The 26,916-nt window shown below is 59.4% G+C and overlaps 1 protein-coding gene across 3 annotated transcripts in view; it reads right to left on the bottom strand.

Moving 5' to 3' along the window:
- The window catches only part of CCN4 (cellular communication network factor 4), a 31,253-nt gene extending 5,816 nt beyond the window's left edge, over positions 1 to 25,437 (bottom strand). Inside the window, exons 1-3 of one of the 3 annotated variants that reach the window (XM_070075860.2) lie at positions 25,163 to 25,437; positions 10,412 to 10,694; positions 3,379 to 3,639 (exon numbers count right to left, since the gene is read on the bottom strand). In XM_070075860.2, coding sequence (XP_069931961.1) covers positions 3,379 to 3,639; positions 10,412 to 10,694; positions 25,163 to 25,234 — 616 coding nt within the window. In that variant the 5' untranslated portion in view covers positions 25,235 to 25,437. The remainder of the gene's footprint in view (positions 1 to 3,378; positions 3,640 to 10,411; positions 10,695 to 25,162) is intronic. The other 2 variants (XM_089335720.1, XM_089335721.1) reach the window with 2 other exon arrangements.
- Between the last annotated feature and the right edge of the window lie 1,479 nt (positions 25,438 to 26,916).

Genomic DNA, 26,916 nt, shown 5'->3' with positions numbered 1-26,916 from the left:
CCCATGAAGCTCCGACCTCACCCGTCCCTAACCCTTCCATCACCACATCCAGGATTGGGGACTGGGGTGGGGCGGGGGACCGGGCTGTTCCTCCCCACAGCAGAGCCAGTGGGCTTCCCAGCAGCGGAAGAGGAGGGCACGGTCTAGGACCCTTGGGTCTGTCAGCCATCTGGTGGCCACATGGAAACCCTGAAGGAAGCCCTCCTTAGAGACTGGCGGCCCCAGGTTCACCTGCTCTGCCACCCACAAGCTGTGTCACCTTACACAGCCCCCGCTGGCCTCGCTCTCCTCCTGGGAACAATCACATCTGCCTTGCAGGGCTGGCTGGGTACACACAGAGCACCTTGCTGGGTGCTGGGAAGAGGGGGTTAAGGAGACACGCAGCCTGCCTCTGCAGAGGTTCCGTGTATCTGGGGGAGGGTCACAGGTGAGTCTCTGTAGCCTGGCTCCTGACACCTCATCACACCATACCAGGGCATAGCGTTCAGGGGGCATCAGGCTTCGGCTTGCAGCCCCCGGCACTGCTGTCTATGAGCTGCCAAACTTCCAACCAGCTGGCTCTCCCCTCCCCCTCCCACCCCACCCCCAAAGCCCACATCAGATGGAGTTGCCAGCAGCATAGCCCTTCCAGGGAACAGTCGGGAGCCGACCGCACACGTGTGAAATTGTCCGGCTGGTCCTGGCCCTTAGCCATCCGTCGGTCGCTGCAAGCTTGTGTGGTTACTTGACCTTTGGCTGGCTCAGTCACTGACCCCTGGGGGTTCTATTGGCAGGTATATGTGCCAACATCTAGAGGGAGGAGGGGCCGACGTAGGTGACAAGGCAGCAAGAGGGCTGCCCGCAGAGAGATGCCGCCGCCCGATGTACAAGATAACAGGAGGCTCACCCACCGTGCACACGCTGGCGAGCACCAGGGAGGGAGCAGCAGGCAGAGAGGCAGGAAGGGGGAGAGGGAAGGATGGAAGGGGGTAGGGCGTCCTTGCGGTGGGTGGGCAGGACAGGGGAGAGGCAAGAAGCCCGGGAGGGAGGAGTCTACGGTGGATCAGAAGGAGAAAGAAAGAGGGACATTCAGTGTGGCACACACTGCACCCCCGGACCTGTGCAGGGAACTCCGGAGTGTGACTGGGAAAGGGAGAAGCCTGCGAGACTGGGGTGGGGGTGGGGGGAGGAGCGTCTGATGGCAGAGGAGAGCCGGGCTCGGCTGAGCCGGGCTGTGAGCATCTGGGAGGTGGTGCTAGGGAGGATCAAGAGCTTGGGTTTCTGGGTCAGCTGGGCAGCATTGCAGGGGCTCAGCCTGTGCCGGCCAGAACGGGGTCACTGGGCCACACCCGATGGGCAGCTGGCCTCTGCCTCGCCCCTCCCCGTGACCCTGCCGTGGCCCTGCTGAGGGGGCTGTGGTGAGACAGCTGCCCCACTGCCTTAGGCCCGCTGGGGACCGGGCTGTCCCTGCAGCGCCCCCTGGGCACTGCTGCCCCCAGAGCCGCATGGGGCGATGTGAGGAGTGTTTGGGGTTGTCAGGGCAGGAGGTGCTGCTGACCTCTGGCAGTGCAGGCAACAGCCCCCACCCCAGAGAAGCACCCAGCCAAGTGCCGGCGGCACCAGTGCTGAGGAGTCGACAAAGCCCCTGAGCCCCCGAGCGATCCCACGCGCTTTTAATGAAAAACAGAGCCCAAACTCTGTTCCTTCCCTCAGTCCTTCATGGCCACTTGCCTGGCACAGACTTCTCTCTAGAAATGGCACAGAGGCCCCTGGTCCTCCTCTTGACCCTCCTTGTCTCCCGTCACCTCCTTGTCTCCCGCCCACGGCCCAGCGCTCAGAGGTCAGCCTGGTCCCCTGCCCCCAGTAGCATCCCTCGGCCATCTCCCTCCACCGGCTCCAAGCAGATGACGCCAGGGCTCGCTCCCTCCTCCGAGACTGTCTCCAGTGGGCGCACCTCTTTATGGTCTCATAGGCAGGGCACCCTGCTTCCACCCGTCCAAGCCAGCCTGTCTCACCCCAGGCAGATCCCCTGGGCCCCAAACATGTTCCTTCTCTTGTATTCTGTCCTAGATAAGGATGAGCCCTGGGAGTCACCCTGTTTTCACTCACTGCCCCCTACACATTGGCATTGGATCGATGCCAGGACCTTCAGTCTTGGCATCACCTCTTCGTTGGTTCCATCCTCAGCACATGTACTCCCGCTGCCCTAGTTCAGGTCCATATTAGCCCATCCACCCACCCATCCATCAGTCCACTCACCCATTCATTCCCCATCACCCATCACCAATCCATTTATCATCCATCCATTCATCTTTCCATCTACCCATCCATCCCTCCATCCATCCATTCATCACCCATCCATCAGTCCACTCACCCATTCATTCCCCATCACACCATTCACCAATCCATTTATTATCCATCCATTCATCTTTCCATCTACCCATCCATCCCTCCATCCATCCATTCATCACCCATCCATCATTTCACTGACCAATTCAGTCATCATCATCCCATTCACCAATCCATGTATCATCCATCCATTCATCTTTCTGTCTACCCATCCATCCACCCATCCATTCATCATCCATCTATCCATCCATTCATCACCCATCCATTCACCATCCATCATTTCACTGACCAATTCAGTCATCATCATCCCATTCACCAATCCGTTTATCATCCATTCACCCACCCATCTATCCATCCATTCATCAGCCATCCATCCACCAATCCACTCATCATCCATCTATCTCTCCCTCCATCACCCACCCATCTCACTATCCAATCATCCATCCATTTATCCATCCATCCATCTATATGACAAACACTGATTGGGTACCTACTAAGTGTCTGGTCCTGGGCCAGGCTCCAGGAGTCAGTGGTGCAACAAACAAACCTGTCTGTACCCTTCCTGTTCAGGGCTTCCTCCTATCTGGTTTACCTGGCTTAAACCTCACCTGCTCACCCATTCTCCATTGCAAGTACGTGGGGGTGGGTGGCACTCAAGCCATCACGAAGCTTCTACTGGAGCCCTGCCCTCGCTTGCACCTGCTGCTTGTGTCTTCCCCCACTAGAGACACACCCCTCCTCTACTCCCCCACCCAAGCTCTTGACTAGCCTCACAAAGGATTGCGTGTGTAAGGTTTTGTTCTTTCCAAAGCATCTCCTTATTTTATGCTGGGAGGATCCATGAGACAGGCAGGGCGAGTGATATTATTCCCATTTTACAGATGGGAAAATCGGGTCTCAGAGGAGACGTGACTTTCCCAGGTCACACAGCTGGTAAGAGGCGGGGCGGGGGTCAGGCTCAGGGGTTGGAGTGGTTCCCAGGCGGTGGCAGTTCCACAGGTCACAGCCTCCCCTCCCCCGGCTCCTGTTCCCTGGAGGCCCGGCACCCACCGAAGGCCCCGGTGTCGCGGGGCGTGGCCTTGCGTGGCCTCCTCGCATCCTCCTCGCACACCCACTGCTCGCAGCAGCTGCCGGGCACCTTCACTCGCCGCGGGCGGCGGCACCAGAGGCGCGGGGGGCGCGCGCTGAGACACTGCGGGGTGCAGCCCACGGTGCCGTCGATGCACGTGCAGTTGTATTTGCAGTTGGGCTGGAAGGACTCGCCGTTGTCGTAGCGCACCCCGTCCAGGATGCAGCCCACGCCGACCACCTCTGCAAACACGGGGGTGGGGGTGGCCGAGTCAGGCCCGGAGGGGGCCTCTATGGCCGCCTCCCACGGCTGGGTCACACCCCAACCCCAACCCCAACCCCAACCCCAAGTCCCTGGGGCACCGCTCCCAACACGGGCGAGGGAGCACTCCAAAGTCCCAGGCAGGGAGATGCAAAAGGGGTGGCTCCCGGAGGCGGGGGCTTTGCTGGGACCTGAGCACAGAGAGGGTGGGAGTGCCCTCGCAGCTGGGCACTGGGGAGAGAGGACAGAGCCTCCCCAGGGCTGGGGTCCCAGGGGCCTTGCTTCCTGTCCCGTCCCCCCCACCTGGCACAAAGCCTGATGCTGCTCTGCATTCTGGGTAGGCAAGCAGAGTGCATCAGAAAGCAGCAGTCTCTACACAGCGGTCCAGGTGCTGGGCACTCAGCTGCGGGGAAAACACACAACAGCTGGGCCCTCCAAGAGCTCACATGCAGAGGGTGGTAGAGGAAAGACAAAGAGGCCATAGGGAATGGTGACAGGGACAAGTGTCCCAGAGAAAAGTGGAGCAGGGAGGGGTGTTGGGAGGAGGCAGCTTCTAATCTATTCAGATGGACGGAGAAAACCTCACTGGGGATGACAGTACTGCCACAAAGACTGGGTGGGAGTGAGGAAGTGAGCCAGCCTGGGTCCTGGAACCTTCTAGAAGGCAGGTGACCTACCTCGGGTGGAAGGATGGGGAGGGGACAGGAGAGGGGGGAGGGCAGAGGAGGGGAAGGAGATGAGGTTGGAGGAGGCCTCCCTGTAGGATCAGCCTAAGATGCAAAGTTGTTAGAGCACACAGTAGGTGCTCAATAAGTGACTGCTGGGTGAATGAAATGCTTTGGGCTTCGCAAGAACATTCAGGCTGAGCAGAGACCAGACAGAAAAGAGGCCGGGGCAGCATCAAGAGGCCAGGAACCCAGCAAGAGCTGGTGCTGGCTGGGGCCGGGGAGGGTCCTGCAGCCAGGAGGAGACGAGCTCGGCCCTGGATGTAGTCACCTGCCGGCCGGAGAGCCAGGTCAGAGATACTGTGAGGTGCAGGTGGTGACTCCAGCGCCCGGGGGCATTGTTTATGCAAACCTGGGGTTCCAGGGAGCGACCTGGGGGCTGTTGGGGCAGATGTCACTCTTGATGCCCAGCTGGGAACAACGTCTGCAAACGCAGGTGGAGAGCTCCGGCAGAAGCAAGAGCGCCCGTCTGAGGAAGGATGGCTTGAGTCTGCAGCCCCCGGCTTTGCCTGGAGGCGGTTGCCAGCGGGAACCGCCGTCGCAGCACTCAGCAAGGGTGAAGTTTCCTAAGTACCAGCTCCTGCACGCGCCACATGTGCTGTGTGGTGTGCAGGTTGCATTGCTTCCTCTGTTCTACAAGGAAACGCCACCACGATGGCGCCTTCACTTCTACATGGGGCAAAACCCAAGCCCAGATGACAACAGAGGGAGGCCTGCAGAGGCTGCGGTATGCCGAGGTGTGGTGGCCGGCAGAGGCGGTGGGGGAAGGAGGGCGGCCACACCTCCTGCCCACCTGATCCATGCCAGGCACCACGAGGCTGCCCGTGACCTCACAGGCACAGCTCGGCTCCTTCCCTGCAGACGGGAAAGCCCAGAGCATCAGGGGCCCGCCCGCTCAAGGCCACGAAGCCGGTGACTGATAGGTCTGGGCTCACACGCAGGGGATCTGACTCCACTGCCCCTTCCTTCCTACCCGATGCCAGGGAGGGGGGGAGGGAAATGAGCAAAAAGGAAAAATAAGCAAGCAGAGGAAGCATGGGTGACTCGCTCAGCTCTGTGTTCTGGGGCACCAGTGGCTGCGCCCTCAGGACGATGTGAGTGTGTGTGTGTGTGTGTGTGTGTGTGTGCTGGAAGTGGAGAGAGGGGGTGGGCTCTTCTTGGGCTCTGCCCCTGTGCATGGAGACTTGGTGGTAGAAGTCAGGGCAGCTGCTTGGTCATCCTTAGCACGGTGATCCTCTCTCTTACTGCACAATGCAACCTCCTGCGGCCCTTTAAAAAGCGCCCAAGGTGCTCGTGTTGGGTGCAGTGGGTTAAGCCATTGCCTGCGATGCCAGCATCCCATAGGGGTACCAGTCTGAGCCCTGGATGCTCCACTTCTGATCCAGCTCCCTGCTAATGCATCTGGGAAATCAGTGGAAGATGGCCCAAGTGCTTGGACCCTCGCACCCATGTGGGAGACCCGGATGCAGTTCCTGGCTCCTGGCTTCAGCCTGGTCCAGCCCTGACTGTTGCAACCACCTGGGGAGTGAACCAGCAGATGGAAGATCTCTCTCTCTCTCTCTCTCTCTCTCTCTCTCCCTTCCTCCCTCCTTCTCTCTCTGTAACTCAGTCATTCAAATACAGAAATAAATTCTAGAAAAAAATGTTTGAGCCCACGCCATGCGCCAGAACACACAGGGGTGGGCCTGGCCCCGTGGGTTTTCTGGTTTGGACCACCCCAGGAATTTTTGGAGCTCTCCAAGGGAATCAACTTGCATCCAAGTTTGAGAAGCACTGCATCTGGAAGGTTCTCTGGGCTCCCTCAGGCTTGGGGTGGGGACGTGGGCTGGTGCTGCTGTGCCTCCCGCAGCCAGCCTGCCACAGGTGGGCGGGCTCAGCGCGTATGTGATGGCTGTGCACACTCCCACCGGCAGGCTCAAGGGTCCACTCCTCTTTGCCCTGCTTGCCAACCATCAAAAGGCTGGCTCCTGGCAAGACGGCAAGGCTGGTCAAATTTCCGTCACAACTCCTCACTCAGCTCAGATTTGCAAGTCTGGGCGTGACCAAGTTAGCTTTCTTCTCACTAAAGGCCTCCCAGGATCTCAGGCCACCTCGCTCTGCCACGGGGGCCTTACTGCCCTCAGCATGCCCTGTGAGGGCGGCAACAGTGGGGCACACCTTATAACGCCCTCACTCTTCTGTCACTCACCTAGGTCCTCCATGTGAGTGAGTCACTGGGTGGGTGGATGGGTGGATGAATGGAGGATGGATGGAGGAGGAATGGAGGGTAGATGGATGGAAGGAGGGAGGGTGGGAGAGAGGGAGGGGTGGGAGGGTGAGTGATGGATGGGTGGAGGGATGCAGGGAGGGATGAGCAGATGGGAAGATGGAATAAGAGAGGGAAAGAGGAGGAAGAAGGGAAGAATGGATGGAGGGAGGGAGGAAAGGATGGATGGAGGAGGGAGGGAGGGAGGAGGGGAGAGAGGGAGGGAGGAAGGGAGGGATGGGGGATGGATGGAGGGATGGGTGGATGGAGGGATACAGGAGTAGGCAGGTAGATGGATGGAGGGATAGAGGGATGGATGAGTAGGTGGGTAGATGGATGGCTGGAAGGAGGGAGGGGTGGAAAGATGATGGATGGGGGGTGGGTGTGTGCATGGACAGAGGGCAGGCGAGAGGGATGTGAGCTGGTGGCGGGGGCAGGCCTAATGTTGACTGAGCCCCTACCACGTGCAAATCCCTTAGCTTGTCCCGTCTGCCCGGAGCACCTGGCCTTCTCCGTCACAGTCTGCATGGTGAGGGAGCAGTCCCAGCAGGGTTCTCCGTGCAGTCCCAGCACCAGGCAGCAGTGGGCTGGGACTCGAAGCTGGGCTGCTCCAAAGACCTTGCTTGAATTCAGGCTCCCTCAGCCTGCCCACTGGGGTCTGGGCCTGGGAGGGGACCCGCCCTCTGCTCTGAGGATGGGAGTGGACAGGACAGAGACCCTGTTGTGAAGGAGGGTGAACCTGAGACAAACAGCACAAACCAACGGCGTGGACAGCTTCTCTCCCGTGTTCTGCCGTGTTTAGACCCCAGCGCTCACGGGGCGCTGGTCTGATCGAGGTCTTTGCATGACGTGCTCAGAGTCACGTAGCCAGCGAGTGCGTCTGGAAGCCCAGTGTCTGCCTGGAAATGCAGGATCCTCCCGCCGCACCACACTGCCCTCGGGCCCGACCCGGGGCCTGGTGTTTACACAACTGAAATAGCCGGGTGCTCCCATGCAGAGGTCACGCTGCCCACAGACCAAGTTAGTTTGGCCCACAGAGTGTGTTTTTCTTTTTTTTTTAAATTGTTTGGAAAGTATTGCCAGCGTTTACAAATCATATACAAATGTGGATTTTTGGGTTCCCTTGCACACTGAGTAAGCTGGGTGAGCTCAGGCTGACTTTTCTGCTTGGTCACGGTGGCTGGGGCACCAGCGCAACCTCTGACGGCCGCAGTCCACGTGCACAGTCTCCACTGTCGGGAGTCTGATGCACCAGGCTGGCGACGGCTGCTTTTTGGTGCACTGCCTCGTGCTGGCCTGCTCGCCTGCACATCTCCAAGGGCAGCTTCAGCCTGTCGGTCAGCTGGGCTGACCATCGCTTAAAGGTGGTCTGTTGGAGGGCCCCTCGTTTCTGCCCCCACTCTGGGCCCCAGATGCCTTCCTCTCTGTTCCTCCAGGGGTCCCTGGTTTCTCTTCTTTGTTTCCCTAGGGGCTCATGGCCTCAGACGCAATGGCAGCATTTCTGGGGACGTGTTCAGTAGAAAAGGAGTGGGGTGTGTATGTGTGTGTGTGTGTGTGTGTGTGTCCTTAGGTATGCGTGTGATGTGTGTATGTGTCAGGGAGGTGAAGTGACAGGTGGGAGTTCAGTGGGTTAACAAAAGAGCCCAATGCTTAATTCAGTTTGAAAGGAAAAGGCTTCTTACGATGGCTCTTTCGGGATTTGGCAATGGACGTGAACGTTCACAGCCTCTGAGAAGTCCTGTAGTATCTACTGAAATGTATTCATTCCAAGGTCTGTGAATCTATGAGGGCGGCCGTGGAAATGGAACGGAAACAGTCAGTCTCCCTGGGGCTGGGCACCGAGAGGCCGCAGTGGCCGAAGGAAGTGATTGACAGCAGGGACAGGGACAGCTTTTCCAGGTCCCTGGGGGAGAAGGCAGGCAGCAGGGGCAGCTTACGGGGCCGTCCCATCTCTGGGTCTGGGAGGCAGTGTTCCTCAAGGGGCAGTGCCTGGCACCTGAGTCGATCTCAAGACAGCTTTGGAGATGAGTGCCATCGCAGTGAGTGGAAGTACAGTCTTGGTGGCCTTGAAGAACCGTTGGAAAAGGGGAAGGAAACGGCGAGACAGTTGCATATAACTGGATGCGGTCTAGGGCAGGAAGGCCGGGCCAACCTCTCCCTGCCGAGGCCGTGAGGTGAGGGAAGCTGGCTGTGCACATCAGCAATCAGTCTTGAAATTCGGCATGTAGGAGAATCCCCTGGAAATGTTGGCGGTTGAGATTCCCAGCCCCACTTCCAGGGAATTTGATTGAACAAGTCTGGGCTGGGGCTCAGGGGTGACTTTTTTTTTTTTTTTAATCAATGCAATCAGTGATCCTGTGCAAATGATGCCACAAGCTGTCTTTGAACACACCATTTTGTGGGGCTGGTAATGAGGCTCATTAAATGATACACACCGGGAAGACGGGGTAAGGCGGGGTGACTATTGCAAAGCCAAAGCCGCATGACTTGGCGTGAAAGTTGAAGCCAGAACCAATGATCAAAGACAAGGAAGCACCACAAGTTAGCAATGAAGCTCAGATAGAATTGTCAGGGTTGGAATTACAAATGCAGTCACTGCTGACAGCCCACCTCAGGAAGCACATGGGTTAGCTGAGGGCGAGAGTGGGTACCCTGGGTGGCTACATAATGGAGCAAACCATAGGGTCACATTTAGGAGGAAGCTTTGATCTCGCATGAGGGAAGTGAGATGGTTCTCGGTTTAGGAGACTTTGTGGAACTTCCCACAAGCTGGCCTGCAGCATCCTGATGCCTTGTAACCACGCTTTGTCATGCTGATTACTGCCTAAGACACTGCTTGGATGACTCAGAGGAAGGGAACTCCAGATCAGATCAGAGCAGGAGGTCTGAGAGTCCCAGAAAGAGGATCTTCAAGGAGAATTCAAGCAATACCCAGGATGTGACACTTGAAGATCAAAAAACAGATAATAGCTCTCCCTCCAAACATGAGAATGCTATAAAGACCAAGAGGGAAGGAAAAGCAAAGGCAATTAGGAACTCCAGGAAAAACATAAAGTATCACAAGAAAGGAAATTCAAACAGTGCACTCCCTCATGCTGCAGGGAACAGTATTTACATCATCATAATATTGCAAATACAGACGATTGTGTAAGCAAATATCATGGCGGCTGTTTCTGGAAGACAGGGAGGTGTTTGGTGGTATTGAAGAGGCGAATCATCAGCTGTCATATAGGAATGTTAATACATCATCCAAAATTAATATATCACTGTGGTTAATATATTGCAGAAGACATACATTGCACACCTTGTTACTATAAGGATTAAAAAGTTACAAGTGTAGTAACTAAAGGAACAAGGCTAGCAGGAAGGGAATGCTTTTAGATGGCTGGTTTCCATTCTTTCAAGTCTACTGATTTTTAAACTACATCACTTTAATTTATAATACTTCTAAAATATCTGGAGCTTTTAGGATCCTGGAGAGGTGATGGGTATTGACCAAAGACCTTGCCGGTAAGAGACAAGAACAGGCTGAGGTCTTTCCTGGTGGACAGGCCCGAGTGTGTCTCCAGGACTGAGAAGAGAGCAAGGAGAGAGAGATTTCGGAGGCAAGAGGAGGGCAGGAATCCCTCTCTTCCTAGGAAAGGCACAGCCTATGGCCACCCATGGGCCAGGGTAGAGAGCACTTCCTGTAGAACAGAGACCTGTCCAGGGGCAGGGAGAGGGGCCTTGGGCAGAGCCGGGGTGCTGAGGGCTGATCAGAAAGTACAGGGGGTTCTCACTTACGTGCACACACTCCTATTGCGTACCTCGGGCGGTCCCCACTGTAGTCGCAGTAGAGGCCCCGATGGGGGTCACAGATGGCGGCCTCCGTGCAGTTGTCCCCAAGCTGCTGGGCACACATCTTACAGCACTCACAGCCATCCGTGATGAGGCTGACCCCCAGCGGGCAGCGGGGTGGAGAGGGCGGGCACTCGCACGGCCACTTGCAGAACTGGGGGCGTGAGGAAGTGGTCTCCTCCTGTGGTGCTGCGGTGGGGGCCATGGCTGTGGGCAGCAGAGAGAGGGCCTGTGGGGAAAGGGCAGAGGTGAAGGGGCTGTGGAGGCTGAGGTCTCTACCCCAGAGAGCTCTGCGGTCACATGCCCATTACACTGGCTTTTCCTTTCAGCCATTCCCATAGCCAAGCATCTCCCAAACTGCCCATAGCCCAGGCTCTTTGCTGCATCATGCAGTCCCATCCTCTACTCTGAGTCACACGGCATCTGTTCAACCCCAGCCTCTGCCAGCTCTCCTCTTAATGCTGTTGCATTCCCGCCGTGAGCCGCAGCAGCCTGGCGGGCGGCGGCAGCAGGTGCACAGCTCTGTAGCTCCTCACAGCTGTGGGGAAGTGATCACAGCTCCTGTTGCAGGCACAGGCCCTGGTTTGAGCTCAGGGCGCTGGACCCCTCAGGCCACTCCCCTACCCACACTCCTCCCCAGCATACCCGTACCCCACCACATACCCATCCCTCAGCGTTTGTCTCTAACTTGGCAGATGTGACGCACAGAGCAATGGACCATGGTGGGAGGAAAACCGAGGGCCAAAGAGATGAGAGCAGGAGGGGGGCGGGGTCCCAGTGTCTGAGTCCAGGGTCTCCCAGAGAATCCTCTACCCTCCCACCTCCTTGGCTGCCCCCTGAACCCCACCGCGCCCTACACCCTGCCCTGGAGGAGGCCTGAGCCCTAGGAAGACCCCAATGGAGGCTGGAACCAGACTGCCCGCCGCCTCCCACCCCCACACATGGAGCCTGATGTCCAGGCCTCTCGGCCATGGTGCAGAGAGGAGGGCAGCGCTTTCTGTTGGTGCACAGACCTCAGCATGCTCTCAGCCCGATGCCCCTCCCACCTGTCTACCGGGGAGGAAGCTGGGACCCCCAGGCCCAACGGGCACGGCCAAGACAACGCCGTCCGCATCAGCCGGACTTGGGTGAGCCCCGTCCTTCTCCCCGGCAGGCTGGCCTCTTTGGGGCTCCTTCCTTCCCTCCACTGTGGTTCGCCGAGCCAGCCCAGGCCTTCGAAGACAGACTTCAACATCCCACAGCTCGTGGGGGAGACGGACAGAAGAGGGGCACCGGGTCCTGGGTGAGGGGCCGGGCGCCCCTGGGGAAGCATGCAGAGACTCTGGGCCCTGGCAGACACCTTCCTGGCTGGATGAGTGGGGGGCCAGGTGGATCAGAGGCAAGGAGACATGGCATGGCCCCGGTGCTGGCTTAGTCTGACCCCTGGCTCAGGGCCTGACACGTAATTAGCAGTGGACATTGATGTGGGGGTCATGGCACTCAGGCAGGCCAACACCAAGCTGGGCTCTTGCCAGCTCCAGGCTTGATTTCAGGCTGACCTCAGGGCCGCCACCCTGCTGTTCCCTGTGGCTGAGATGCTGTTCCTGCCTGGCTCTCCCGCAGACTCGGCACACACGGGTAGCAGACGCCTGTGCTGGGGTTGGCGGCTGATGCCTGTGCTCTCCATGGGGACAGGCCGGGTGGCACTGTCTGTGCTGGGGACAGGGTGGCTTGTCTGTGAGGGCATAGGCGGACACTCAAGAAAATCAAGGGGATCAAGGCTGCAGCGAGGGGGGCCTCTGGGGGCCACCTGGCTTTGCAAGGCTTTCCAGCAGGGGGCAGAGAGCTCCCCCGGGGTTGGCAGTGCTGGGCGACGCTCACCTGGGCGGCGCTCACCTGGGCGAGGCTCACCTGGACAGTGCTCACCTGGGAGGCACTAGCTTGCCTACCTTGTTTACATTTTCCCCAAAACACATAAGACACAATAAAAGCCTCTAAATCTCAAGTCAGTAAAATCAACCACACCCACACACGCCACCCACGCACGCACACACATGTACACCCACACACACATACATGTACACACACACGCATACACACACACGTGCACACACATGCACAGTGACTCCAGTCCCTTGGAGGTGTGTAAGCACCCATGGGCCTTGTATACGGTGCTGTTGGCTGAGAAGGGAAGGCGCCCTCTCCTCCAGGCAGCCTTCCCTGCCTTGTGCCTGGGGCACCACGCGGGATGCACAGCAGGGCTCCCTACCTGTTGGTTGGGGAATTGGATGGAGGCAGAGGGAGATTGAATAAACAGGGCTTGATGTTATGTGATGTCCAAGATGTCCAGAGGTCGTGTCCTGGAACATTACCTATCAGCATTGAGTTCGGGTGTCAAAGAAACAACATAGGGGGCTGGATGGTGGGCCAGTGCTGTGGCGTGGCGGGTTAAAGCCCTGGCCTGAAGTGTTAGCATCCCATATGGGCGCCGGTTCAAGTCCCAGCTGCTCCTCTTCTGATCCAGCTCTCTGCTATGGCCTGGGAAAGCAGTGGAGGATGGCCCAGGTCCTTGGGCCCCTGCATCCACGTGGGAGACCTGGAAGAAGCTCCTGGCTCCTGGCTTCCAATCGGTCCAGATCCAGCCAATGTGGCCATTTGGAGAGTGAACCAGAGGCTGGAAGACCTCTCTCTCTCTTTCTCTGCCTCTCTGTTTAATTCTGCCTTTCAAATAAATAAATAAATTTTTTTAAAGAACATGGGACCTGAGACAGTCAGACACGGGTTCTCTCTTAGTGGCCTCAGACAAGCTTCCTAACCTTCCTAAACCTCAGCATTCGCATCTGCAGAATGGGCACAGGAACATCCGCTCCAGAGGCTGCTGGGAGGGTGCCAGGGCACCGTGCACACAGAAGCCCTGGGAGATCCCGTGCATGGCGCACCCTTAGGAGCATCACTGCCCTGTGCACCACTGGGGCTGTGCAGCCCCTGCCCCCCATGGTGCCCCGGGCAGCATGGGGTCTGCCCACTCTGGGCTGGGTTGGGATGGATACCCCACTCCCTCTGGGCTGCTGGCCACATTAAAGATCCCCAGAAGGAAGCTTCCTTTGCGAGTGCCGAAGCCGAGTGAAAGGAAGCTACAGAGAAACCCTGCTTACGGGATTTCTGGGGCAGGGCGCAGATGAGCGCCTGCCCATCAAGGAGCTGAGCCCTTGCTGTTGGCACCACCTAGTGGTCAGAAGCCTTCCAGACCCCGCCCAGACTAGACCAGCACAGCCGGGCAAACCTGGCTTTGCTAAGTGAGCCTCTCCATGGTCAGGGCGCCTGGTCCAGCATGGACACCCAGAGCACATGACCACAGCCACCAGCGAGCGCAGACCCCTCGCGATCCGCACGGCCAGGGTCGACGGCTCAGCGTCCACTTCCACGCCCTAGGTGGCGACATAGTGACTGCAGGGGCCACCGTCTTCCAGACAGGCATAGCGGCGAGGCGCCATGACCCCCACATCAATGTCCACTGCTAATTACGTGTTGGGCCCTGAGCCAAGGGTCAGACCAAGCCAGCACCAGGGCCACACCACCTCTCCTTGCCTCCGATCCACCTGGCACCGATGTCAACCACACGTGGCCTTCAAGGAAGGCAGCAGGGGGCGGCTCTGTGGTCACGTCCCCGCCAGGGCTGCTGATGCTGCCTCTGTCCAGGGCTGGGGGACTCCGTGGCTATGGTCTGAGTGTCCCTGGGGCCTTCATCCCACCACCAGGTATTCAGGGGGTGGGGAGTGCTTCCCCTGACTGTGGGGCTGGAGGAGGCTTTGAGAAGTGATGAGGTTGAGATAAAATCCTTACGGTGGAGCCCCCATAAGCGAATCCCAGTGTTTTATGGGAGGAGGGAGGCAGACACAGACACACCTGCTCCCCATCTCTCGCCACATCATGCCCTGGGCTACCTGGGACTCTGCTACCAGGCAAGCAAAGTCCCAGACCTCACAGCTCCAGAAGCACAAGGCAAAATCCACCTGTTTTCTGTACAAAGTAGCCTGCCTCAGGCAGCTTGTCACGGGCACGCGAGAATGAACGGCTGTCCCTAGCAACCCCAGGATTCTTGCCCATGCTGTTGGGCACCTTTGAGGTTTTCTGTTTACTTTTTTATGCATTTGTTTATTTACTTGAAAGGCAGAATGACAGAGAGAGAGGGGAAGACACACACACACACACAGAGAGAGAGAGAGAGAGAGAGAGAGAGCAATCTTCATCTACTCATTCATTACCCGAATGGGCGTAACAGCCTGAGCAGGAGCCCAGAACTCCATCTGGGTCTCCCACCTGGGTGCAGGGGCCCAGGGACTTGGGCCATTTTCTGCGGCCTTCCCAGGCACATTTGCAGGGAGCTGGATTGGAAGCGGAGCAGCCAGGACCTGATTAGGTGCTACATTATGGGATGTGGGCATTGCAAGAGGTGGCCTAACTTCTGTACCCCCCTAACCCAAGGTTCTTACCAGGCTGTCATTTCCATGGGGATTGGCAACTGTCCCTGCTGTCCACACCTTCAGACAGGAGTCTGCCTCCTACCCTACCCCACCCCTTCCCCAGAAATCCCTGCCATTCCCTTGCCCGTCATGAGCTACTTAAGCAGGAATGAGTGCGCCCATTCTGCAGATGGAGAAACTGACCTATGCAAGCCTAGGCTATGTGAGGCCCGGGTCATTCTCTCCAGCAGCAGAAACCAGAAGGAAAAAAGAAAAAATGAAGCCAGCAGAATGTTATCTAGGGAACGCCAGAGAGAGAGAGAGAGAGAGAGAGAGAAACTCCCCTTGGCACTTGCAAGTGGCAGCTGCTCGTATAAAAGTCGCCTTTACGATGTGTTCCTGGAACTACACTCGGCAGAGCCCACAGTGGGTGTGGACACCGGGAAGGAGGTGGCAGCTCCTGGTGTTTCCAGGGCAGGGGCCCAGCACGCGCTCAGCCTCGCCAGGCCCCTCCTACCAGCCAAGCCAGCTGCTCCCAGCCACAGTGGCTGCAGCACTTCCCAAACTGTTGCACGGTGGAACCCCGTGGAACCTCTGTGCACACTGACGGCTGGCCCTGCCCCCCAAGAATCCTGACCTACACTGCCTAGAACCCCGCGGAACCTCTGTGCACACTGACGGCTGGCCCTGCCCCCCAAGAATCCTGACCTACGCTGCCCGGAACCCCACGGAACCTCCATGCACACTGACAGCCTGCACTGCCCTCCAAGAATCCTGACCTATGCTGCCCGGAACCCCGCGGAACCTCTGTGCACACTGACGGCTGGCCCTGTCCCCCAAGAATCCTGACCTATGCTGCCCGGAACCCCGTGGAACCTCTGTGCACACTGACGGCTGGCCCTGTCCCCCAGAATCTTGACCTACGCTGCCCAGAACCCCGCGGAACCTCCGTGCACACTGACGGCCGGCACTGCCCCCCAAGAATCCTGACCTACGCTGCCCGGAACCCCGAGGAACCTCTGTGTACACTGACGGCCAGCACTGCCCCCCAAGAATCCTGACCTATGCTGCCTAGAACCCCACGGAACCTCTGTGCACACTGACGGCCGGCGCTGCCCCCCAAGAATCCTGACCTACGCTGCCTAGAACCCTGCGGAACCTCTGTGCACACTGACGGCCGGCACTGCCCCCCAAGAATCCTGACCTACGCTGCCCGGAACCCCGAGGAACCTCTGTGCACACTGACGGCCGGCACTGCCCCCCAAGAATCCTGACCTACGCTGCCCGGAACCCCGAGGAACCTCTGTGCACACTGACGGCCGGCACTGCCCCCCAAGAATCCTGACCTACGCTGCCCGGAACCCCGAGGAACCTCTGTGCACACTGACAGCCTGCACTGCCCCCCAAGAATCCTGACCTACACTGTCCAGAACCCCGCGGAACCTCTGTGCACACTGACGGCTGGCCCTGGCCCTCTCCCCCAAGAATCCTGACCTACACTGCCCAGAACCCCGCGGAACCTCCGTGCACACTGACGGCTGGCCCTGTCCCCCAAGAATCCTGACCTACACTGTCCAGAACCCCGCGGAACCTCCGTGCACACTGACGGCTGGCCCTGTCCCCCAAGAATCCTGACCTCTGCTGCCCGGAACCCCGCGGAACCTCCGTGCACATTGACGGCCGGCACTGTCCCCCAGAATCTTGACCTACGCTGCCTGGACAGGAGTCTGGATCCTGGGCTTTTTCTAGATTGTTCAGAAGCAGCAAACTTTGAGATCCTCTGTTCTGCAGAACTGTTTGCAATGCAGATTGCTGGCTTCTGCGCTCGCTCCCAATGTTTGGCTGTAACTTTTCTCGATGGAGGGTACTCTAGACTAGGGGCCAGGACCTACAGCTTGACCTGTGACCCCTGGGGATTCTTCTGGGCATGGGAACCATGGCCTTAAAGCACTGGGCAGGGGGAGGGGGAGTCTTCCATGTAAAATATTTTCTGTTTGTTTCTTTAAGATACACACAGAGAAAAAGACAGAGACCTTTTATCTGTTGGGCTCATTGCCCAAATGTCCTAGAGCTGGGAACTCCACCCAGGGCAGAGGGCAGGGACCCAGCCACTTGAACCACCACCTGCTGCCTCCCAGGGTGTGCATTAGCGGGAAGCTGGAACAGGGAGTGGAGCCAGGACTCAAACCCAGGTGCTCCGGAATGGGGTGTGGGCATCGCAACCGGCCGCTTGGCCACGGTGCCAAACGCCAGCCCACTTGGCTTTTGCATGTATGCATTACCCACGGACCCCCCAACTCACTCCCCCTGTGAGTTCACGCACCTGGTGCTGGGTCCCCAGGGGCCCTGGCTCAGCCAGCACATCTTGTGCCGTTCATCGACAACGATGGATTTTGCCCTTGATGCTTCATTAAAATGATTGGAAAATGGGGGCAGAAACCAGACAAAGGAGCAGCTCGCCGTGATCACCCGCTTGTCACACACACACATCTGTCTGCTACATGCCCGCAGTCAGGTGGAGACAGATGTGCACTGCGGCGGAGCCCACGGAGCCAAGAGGCTCCAGGAGAGAGGGGAGGAGCCTTTCAGGTTTTTTTTGCTTTTTGGGCGCAGGTTGCCCCTTCCCCACGTTCTCGGAGCCCAGCACCCTCTGTGCCCGCCTAGCTCTCTGGAGCACGAGCAGACTTTGGTCGGTCAGTACTCAAATGTTCCACCAGGGGGTAGAGTGGAGGCAGGAACGGCCCCACCAGCCCCAGCTGGGCCCTGGTGTTTCACGGAGGCAGGGCTCAGCTTGGAAGGGATTTGCTTCCCTTTCCCCTGAAGAGAGGGTCCCGGGGAGTGGGAGATGCGGGCCGCCGGGGCCCGGGGCTGTGCCTCCCCCGCACTAGCCCGGGGCCCACCTGCGTCCCCGCTGCACTGCTGATCCTGCAGAGGGCAGAGCTGCCACTAATGCGAGGAACGGGCTCTCAGTGCCTCCGAGGAGGAGTACCGCTGGGCGCCTGTGCTCAGTCACTCCCTGAGGGGCCGCCCTTCAGGGGGGCTGGGAGAGCGCTCCAGCTTAGGCTGCCTTCTTGGGATGCTCAGCTCCGCGTCCCCGGGGACACCTGCGCTGGGAGGACCAGGTCTCCGCCCGCCATGGGACCAGAGCCCTCTGCACTCAGCTCCCCAGGGCAGGTGCCAGGGCCCCGAGGGCCCCGCGGCTGACCCCGCGAGGGACCGGTGGCTTTGTAAGCTTTCCTACTCCTTGGTTTCACAAACTCGCAGCCCCAGAGCCTCTACTGTGGAGGGCTGGGTTTATACAGGCAGGTTAGAAGGGCCCGGCCATTTGCTCATTTGTTTGTGGAATTTCAAAGTGGTGGCGCCAGGCTGTGGGCTGCGACCTCCTTCTAACCACCGCACTGGGGACGTGGGCAGGGGGAGCCATGCCACCCTGTCCCCATTTTCAGGGAAGAAATTGAGGCCCACACATGATAGCAGAGCCACGATAGAACAGGTACTCAGGAACCAAGCCCATAAGCTACTGCTTGCTATTTGACTCTCTTAGCAAAGGGGTCCAGAGCCCCTCCCCCCATTCTGCAGCAGGAAGCCCCGGCTTAGCAAAGGTCAGCCCTTGTCCCCTCCACCCCCTGCTCGCACATTCCAGCCAGGCCACGGCGACTGTCACTCCACAGGGACATCCTGTGCACCCATAATGTGCCAGCAAAGACGGTGAGAGCAAACCCAGCAAGGGAGAGACATGAGCAAGGCTGGTGGCGGGCATGGTATATGCAAAGGCCCAGAGGCACGCGAGGACAGGGGCTTTGCAGGAGGAAGGGTGTGAGGATGGGTAACCCACAGGGAGCAGGGCCCGCAGAGCACGCCGGCTGAGGGCGTGGGTCCTTCTGCACGGGAACAAGGCCTGTGGCACCCTCAGGGGGCGAGAAGTGGTCAAGGGCCAGCGCTGCGGCTCACTAGGCTAATCCTCCACCTTGCGGCACCGGCACACTGGGTTCTAGTCCCAGTCGGGGCGCCGGATTCTGTCCCGGTTGCCCCTCTTCAGCTCTCTGCTGTGGCTTGGGAGTGCAGTGGAGGATGGCCCAAGTGCTTGGGCCCTGCACCCCATGGGAGATCAGGAGAAGCACCTGGCTCCTGCCATCGGATCAGCGCGGTGCGCTAGCCGCATCGCGCCAGCCACGGCGGCCATTGGAGGGTGAACCAACGGCAAAAGGAAGACCTTTCTCTCTGTCTCTCTCTCTCACTGTCCACTCTGCCTGTCAAAAAATTAAAAAATTTTAAAAAATTAAAAAAAAAAAGAAGTGGTCAAGGAGACCCAGCACCTAAGACAGCATTGGCTTCATGAGGCCGGGGAGGGTGGGAACAGAGCAGGCATGCGCACAGAGGCAGGGTTTGGGAGAACGGTAAGAAGGTGCTCCTCTCCCGAGGATGAGGCTGGGGGGGAGCAGGGGTGGAGGCGTGGCTGGGAAGCCTGCAGAATGGTGGGGGGGGCATGAAGCTGCTGGGGGCACACCGTGTGTGCTTGGGCAGGGACAAGTGGGCTGAGAGGCAGGGGGCGTGTGTGGAGGGCCACCCCAGGGCCGACCACATCCTCTCCAGAGAGGAGGCAGCCTGAGCTGCCGTAGCAACAGGTGCCACACATGCGCCCTGTGGCTTTGCCACACACCTGCCCCCAGCAAATGCCCGCTGGGCTCTAGGACCCTGGGACAACAGCAGCCGGGAGCCCACTTACGAGTCCCTTAGGTTGCAGGTGAGCAAATGAGCCCAGAGAGAGCAGGTGGCTTGGGTAAAGTCACACAGCACAGCGCTGGGCCCCTCTGTCCCACCTCAGGGCCAGCGTCCCAGATCCCTGGTCTCTGAGCACTTCTCTACCCTTAGGTCCTCCCCGCCCTGCCCGCGTCCCCATCCTGGGCAGCCTCAGAGCCCAAGTCCTTCTCTCCAGTTCCTGGAGGGGCCGGGGCTCTCCTCTCACTGCCCCGGCCCCATCAAGGCTTAGCAGACGCTAGCTGAGCGAGGCCCCAGGCTCCCCCGAATCCTCACACTTTCCTCTCAGCCAGGTAAGAAAGCATCTTCAGGGCCAGCGCTGTGGCCGAGCGGGTTAAGCTGCCACCTGCAATGCTGGCATCAAAGGGCTCCGGTTCGTGTCCTGGCTGCTCAACTTCCAATTCAGCTCCCTGCTCATGCGCCCCAGAAAGCAGTGGAAGATGGCCTGGAAGACGCTCCTGGCTTCTGGCTTTGGCCAGGCCCAGCCCTGGCCTTTGAGACCATCTGGGGAGTGAACCAGCAGCTGGAAGAGCCCTCTCTGTCTCTCCACCTCTCTCTGTAACTCTGCCTTTCAAATAAATAAATAAATAAATAGGCCAGTAAAAAAGAAGGGTTTTCGACACCACTGCCGGGTAAGGACAGAGCAGACTGCCCATCAGCACAGCTCTGGAAACTGCAGGGGCTCATGCACAGCAGGACTATTGGGTCCACGGAGCAAGGATGACCACTGGAACCACAGGCAGCATCAAGGGACCCTGTTACTCTGGCCAGAGAGGAGGATTGCCTGCAGGTGTCATCATCACCATCGTCATCCTCACCATCAATATCATCACCACCATCATCACCACCATCATCACCATCATCACCACCACCAGCATCATCATCACCATCAATATCATCACCACCATCATCACCATCATCACCATCAATATCATCACCACCATCATCATCATCACCATCAATATCATCACCACCATCATCACCACCATCATCACTATCAGCATCATCATCACCATCAATATCATCACCACCATCAACACCACCATCATCACTATCATCACCATTGTCATCCTCACCTCAGTATTGTCACCACCATCATCACCACTATCATCACCATCTCAACATCACCACCATCATCACCATCATCAGTATCGTTACTACCATCAACACCACCACCACCACCATCATCATCACCATTATCAACACCATCATAACCACCATCATCACCATCACCATCATCATCAACTCCATCACCATCATCATCATCACCATCATCACCACCATCATCAACTCCATCATCATTGTCACCATCAACACCATCAACACTACCATCATCACCACCATCATCATCACCATCATCAACTCCATCATCATCAACACCATCATCACCATCAACTCCATCACCATCAACACTACCACTATCATCATCAATACCATCATCACCACCATCATCAACTCCATCATCATCATCACCATCATCAACACCATCATCATCACCACCATCATCAACTCCATCATCATCAACTCCATCATCACCATCATCAACACCACCACCATCATCATCACTGTCATCTCCCCTTTCTTCCCCACAGTAACCCGGAGTGTTCATTGGCTCTCCTCTAGATGAGACAAGGATGTGGACATCGGAGGATCTTTAGAAGATGCCCCCAGTACTTGTCGCCAGGACAGGTGCCCCAGACAGATGTCCAGGACAGCCCATTGATAAACCTGCCCCTCCTCCCCACCTGGCTCTTAACCTGGGATCTTTATAAACCCCCGCTCCCTTCTGGGACTTTGTCTGTGGCCGGTGCGTCCACCCAGATTGGGATTCCCTGTCCCTGCCCCTGTGGTTGGAGCGCTGGGGATTGGTCCCCTTGGGGGTGCCAGGAGCTGGCTGTGCCATGTCCATTCTTCGGTGCTCCCAGCAAGCCCAGGAGGTTGCTCTCAGGGCACGGTGTGAGCTCAGCCAGCCTGCGTTTCCCATCTGGGAGAGCACAGCTTGTCTAAGTGCCCTGGGCATCATCGCTGCCCTTGGATTAGCAGCGCTCCAGGGGCCCTGTGTCCTGCTTGCCAGCCTTGTCCAGTCAAAGGCCGTGCGAGCCGTAGATGCACACCACAGCTAGTGGCTGTGATGGGAGGTCTGCAGCTTCCTTGTCTCCTCGCTTGGCTGCCTGGGCTGTGCTTGCTACCCTTCCCGGCCCCTCCCGGGACCCCCAGCCGAGGCCACTTCTCCTCTCTGCTCCTGTGTTGGAGCCACAGCCTGTGGACTGACCCCAGCCTGTGCCCGGGGAGATGGCAGAGGTTCCTGGAGCCATCCCAGGGTTTCTGTTTGACCAACGCTCCCAGCAGTGTGGCTGCTCTGCTGGCCAGGGCGGGGCCGTCTCCACAACCTCGTGGGCTGGGTGGGCTGAGGTTCCAGAGGTGTGGCCAGCACGAGGGCTGGCGCTGTCTCCCAAGGAGGCGTGGGCGGAGGCCTCCTGCTGTGCCTACTACCACGCCGTGCCAGATGGCCGGCTGCCTGCAGGGGGCACGCCTGTCCGTGCCGCGTGGGCCAGCATCCCGGGCACAGCTGAGGGCGGGAGGGGCCATGCTGGCAGCAGAGCACTTCGGAGCCAGAAGGGGCTGGGAGCGGGGCTGAGGGTGTGGCCTTGGGTGGGGTTGGAAGCACACACTTGGATCCCGACTCTGAATGGGAGGTGTAAGAAAGCCGTGCAGTTTACGTCCTCTGGTTTATAAAGAGGCTGTTCAGCCACATACCCGAGGCACACGATTCTGCCGTAGGTCCTGGGAGCAGAGGCGAGTCCCGCATGCTCAGACACAGCACACACGCACTTGCACAATGCTCAGACTGCTGTGCACACCCCGTGCCCACTGACAAGGGCCAGAGGATGTCTCACCAGGACGCCTGTACACCTGGACCTACAACCTCTCTGCACCTGCGGGACACCCTGCGAGGTGTCAGTCCTTAGGTGCCGGGGTTGTGGACTGGAGGAGCTGAGCCCCATCCACCCAGGAGGACTGGGGAGGGACACGCGGAGACCAATATAGCAGCAGCAGGGCCCGCATCGCAGCCTTTCCACCCTGGCGACCCTGCCTCCCAGCCGAGGCTGCACGTTCTGTCGGCCAGGGACCAGGAACTTCTCCCTTCTGCGCAAGTCCCGGGACCAGGGAGGCGGGAGGCTGGATTACAGGAACCAGGGCCCAGGTTCAGAGATCCGCTCCATGGGATGGCTAGCTCGCTGTGTGACCTTGGGCAAGCGACTTAGCCTCTCTGGGTTTCAGCTCTCCTGCTGAGGGGATTTGAGGAGGGGTTTGATGAGCTTGTGGGCTGGATGAATTGGGGTAGTGCTTCCACAGGGCCACACCTGGAACGTTCAGCCCAGGGCTCGGGCGTGCTTAGCACACGGTGGGCATCAGAAAAACGCACAAGGAAGAAAGAGGAGAAAAAGCAGGCCTGTGTGTGAGGCGCTGATACACAGCGCGGATTCCCGAGCCCGTGCGGCTGTGTTCCTGGGCTCCCTCTCCCTCCCCGCACTGGCCCTGGCTCCGCGCCTCGCAGCCCCTTCTGAGAAACGTGTTCCCATCTGGAGGGAGGTCTTCGCCCAGCAGCCTCCCTCCCCTCCCCGAAGTCGGCCTGGCAATCGCAGCCCTCTGCTCCATAGGAACGTGTGCGGTCATTGTTTCCATCGGCATCCCGCCCGCCCCGGGACCCTGAGTGGATTCCCTTTCTATATAAACCGGGCGGGTGCTGTGTATGGAATTTTCTCCAGAAAGCGCAGCCCTGCTGGCTGTGGAGTGGATCCCGGCTTGGTGCCACGTGGTGGGGGACCCTGCCAGGTTTGAGGGCTCCCCCACAACTCCAGTGCCGAGGCTGGGTCCTGGGGACCCCCGAGGTGTGGACGAGCAGGGGTGGCTCCCCAGGCGGGGGCTGCTGGGGAGAAGCAGCCTTGGTTCCTCCTGGGAGCCCCCTCTGTCCCTGCTGCTGGCTGTGGCCACGTGGGCTTTGAGGGAGCCCTCGGCTGTGGCCCCACTGCCCCCAGCACCGGCTGCTCTGGGGGCTCCCTGGAGTCACCCACAAACATCTCTCTCCCTCCTCCACCTCCTCCTCCTCCTCTTCCTCATCCCGCAGTCTCAGACTTCCCCAAAACTCCTGCCTCTTGCAGCAACCTGTGAGCCTGCACCCAAACCTAGGTGCCGCTCTCCCAATAGAGGTGAGGGCTCACCTGGCTCCCTCTAGCTATTCTGGGAAAACTCTAGAAGAAAGCTTGGGGTTTGGCATTCCCCCTTGGGTCCCTGGCCACTTCCTGAGACCCTGGGCAAGTCCCTTCTCTCCCCCTACCCCCCACCCCCAAGGCTCCCTCGGTCTCCCTCGTGACACGGAGCCAGTGCTCTCTGTGCAGGGTTGCAGGCTGGCCCCATTGCAAGGTGAGGAGCACCCAGACTTGAGCCAGACACACAGTCCCCGCCCGGGTTGTCACTACAGCCTGTCACCCTGCTCCCCATCGGCGCCAGCTCCCAGCCTCCCATCTGCCTGACTCAGATGCAGAGTCTGTGAGCCCACAGGTGAGTAGCTTAGCCCCGAGCCTCGATGGCCTCATCTGTGAAAGGGGCACTTGGATCCCATCAGTGAGTGAGTCCGGACGGTCCTCCTGCCAGCAGCAGGCACTGGCCCAGGCTGTGGGCTCCCGGATTCAGATGCCGCCCGCCTGCCTCCCGGCTGCCCGCCCTGCGCCTGCCTCCTCCTGCTCCTCCTGCCACACCGGCTGCAGTGGCATGGGTGTGCGCTGCCACGTGTCCAGCTGCCCAGCTTCTGGGAGGTGCCCACCTCTGCCCCTCCCCCTTGGGGCACCCTGGGGTGCAGGTGGGAGACAGCGAGGCCACAGGATGCCTCCCCGAGGGACGGCGGCCTCACCGGCAGCCCCAAGTGTGCGCACTCTGCCAGCCGCTGCTGTGCCAGCCCAGGGCGGTGGCAGGTGCCCCCCGACTGCTCAAGAGCAGAGTTTTTGCCAGACACTGGCATTTCCCTCTCTCCCTCGCGTCCCATCTCGGAGACTCGGGGATGTAGAAGTTTGACGCAGAGACCCCAGAGGTGTTGTGAAACTGCCTGGCTTTGGGCTGCTCCGGGGCTGGGGGCGGAGGACGCGTGCAAGTTCCCAGGACCAGACTGGCAGGGCCGATCTGGGGTCCAGGTCCACGGTCACCGGCTCTGTTGAGCGCCCCTTTCTGTTTCGTGGCGAGTGGGAAGAGGGAGGAGGCAGGACCTGCCAGGTTGCCCCCGCCAAAGGATGCCCCTTCCTCTCCTCGCCTGCCAGGTCCCTGGGAGCCGGCGGCCCTGCCTCTCCCCCACGGGCTCGCCCTGGTCCCCTGGATCAGCACCTCCCTGTCCGCCCCCACCAGCCCGCGCTGCCCACCCTGCCCGCCGGCCCCCGGCTGCCGCAGGACCTGGAGGGAAAGCAGCTGGGTCCCCTCTCTGAGCTCCCCCCAGGACAGGACTCACCGTGGCCAGGCCGCCGCCAGCCGCCGCGACTGCCGTCACTGCCGCCAGTGCCCAGGGCAGGAGCCACCTCATGCCTGGAAGTGGGCAGCACAGGCATGGAGCGAGCAGCCCGGAGGATGTGGCCGCCTCTCGGGGGAGCTGGGCCCAGACTGGCCGGGCCCATCAGGCAAACAGCAGCTGAGCCTCTTCCGCGGCCCGCGGCGGCTTTTATGAAAGCGAGATCTGACGTCAGGGTGGAGGACAAACCTCGCATTTTCCTCCGAAAAACTTTTCCTGCCTCTCTCTCTCTCTCTCCTTTTTTTTTCTTTCTTCCCTCTGTCCCCACCTCCAGCCTGAGCTGGGCCAGCCTCCCCCAGCTCTGACAGCTCTTAAAGGGGACGCTCCCCAGCTACATTCCCTCCCAGCAGCAGGAGGGGTGCAAGGGGTAGAAATGCGACCCCTCACTCCTGGTCCTCATTTGCAGTTCTCAGGCTGTGAGCAGAGGGGGGCTTAGGCCCAGGGACCCCCGAAGCTCAAGCTAGCATCACGACCTTCCCCGCCAATGAAAGGGGCCCTGCCCCTGCCCCTCAGCCAGAGGGGCCCTGGTGTAGGAGCCTGGACACATTTTTCCTGCTGGGCCGTCTCCACTGGGGGCCTGATGGGCTCCCCCCCCCCCGCCACCCCCACCTGGACCACTGCAGGGGCCTCCTGCCTGGTCGCCAGCTGCTTCTCCCTTCCCCCAGCATCCGCTGGGGCTATCTTGGGACCTGGTCTCCACGGGTCGCCTCTTGGCTGTCGCACTTGGCACGGCATGCCCAGTCCTGGAGTGGCCTCTGGGGCCAGCCTGCTCCCGGACCCCCACCCCGTCTCTCTCTCCCCCCACTCTCTCTCCCCCCCTCTCCCCCCACTCTCTCTCTCCCCCCTCTCACTCCCTCTCCCTCTCTGTCTCTCCCTTTCTCTCCCTCTCTCCCCCTCTCTCTCCCTCTCTCTCCCTTTCTCTCTCTCTCCCTCTCTCTCTCTCTCCCCCTCTCTCCCACCCACTGTCTCTCCCTCTCTTTCTCTCCCTTTCTCTCTCTCCCTCTTCTCCCCACTCTCCCCCCTTCTCACTCTCTCTCCCCCCTCCCCCCTCTCCCTTTCTCTCTCTCCCCTCTCTCTCCCCCCCACTGTCTCTCCTCTCTCTCTCCCTTCCCCCCACTCTCCCCCCCTTCTCACTCTCTCTCCCCCCACTGTCTCTCCCTCTCTCTCTCTCTCCCCCCCACTCTCTCTCCTCCCCTCTCCCCCCTCACTCTCTCTCCATCTCTGTCTCTCCCTTTCTCTCCCTCTCTCCCCCCCTCTCTCCCTTTCTCTCTCTCTCCCTCTCTCTCTCTCTCCCTCTTCCCCCCACTCTCCCCCCTTCTCACTCTCTTCCCCCCTCCCTCCTCTCCCTTTCTCTCTCTCTCCCTCTCTCCCCCCCCACTGTCTCTCCCTCTCTCTCTCTCTCCCTTCCCCCCCACTCTCCCCCCTTCTCACTCTCTCTCCCCCCTCCCCCCCTTGCCCTGTGCTCAGCTGTGCTGACCCGCTCGCAGCTCCTGTCACACCCCAGCAAGTCCCCCTCTGCAGGCTACAGAAGGAACACTCGACCCTGTGGGTAAAACCCCGGGTGCTCCTTGGCTTCCCTCTTCCCGCAGGAGGGGACGTGTGTGTGGATGCTTGGAGGTGGCAGCCGGCTTGTGTCTGTACAAAGGGCTCCACAGGGGCTGGCTCTGGTGACTTCTCTATCCATTACTGAGGGGTGG

Source organism: Oryctolagus cuniculus, chromosome 6, assembly GCF_051225735.1.
Source record: "Oryctolagus cuniculus isolate XC-2025 breed Fujian yellow rabbit chromosome 6, ASM5122573v1, whole genome shotgun sequence".
Lineage (NCBI taxonomy): Eukaryota > Metazoa > Chordata > Mammalia > Lagomorpha > Leporidae > Oryctolagus > Oryctolagus cuniculus.
This window is presented reverse-complemented; position numbering and strand designations above follow the sequence as displayed.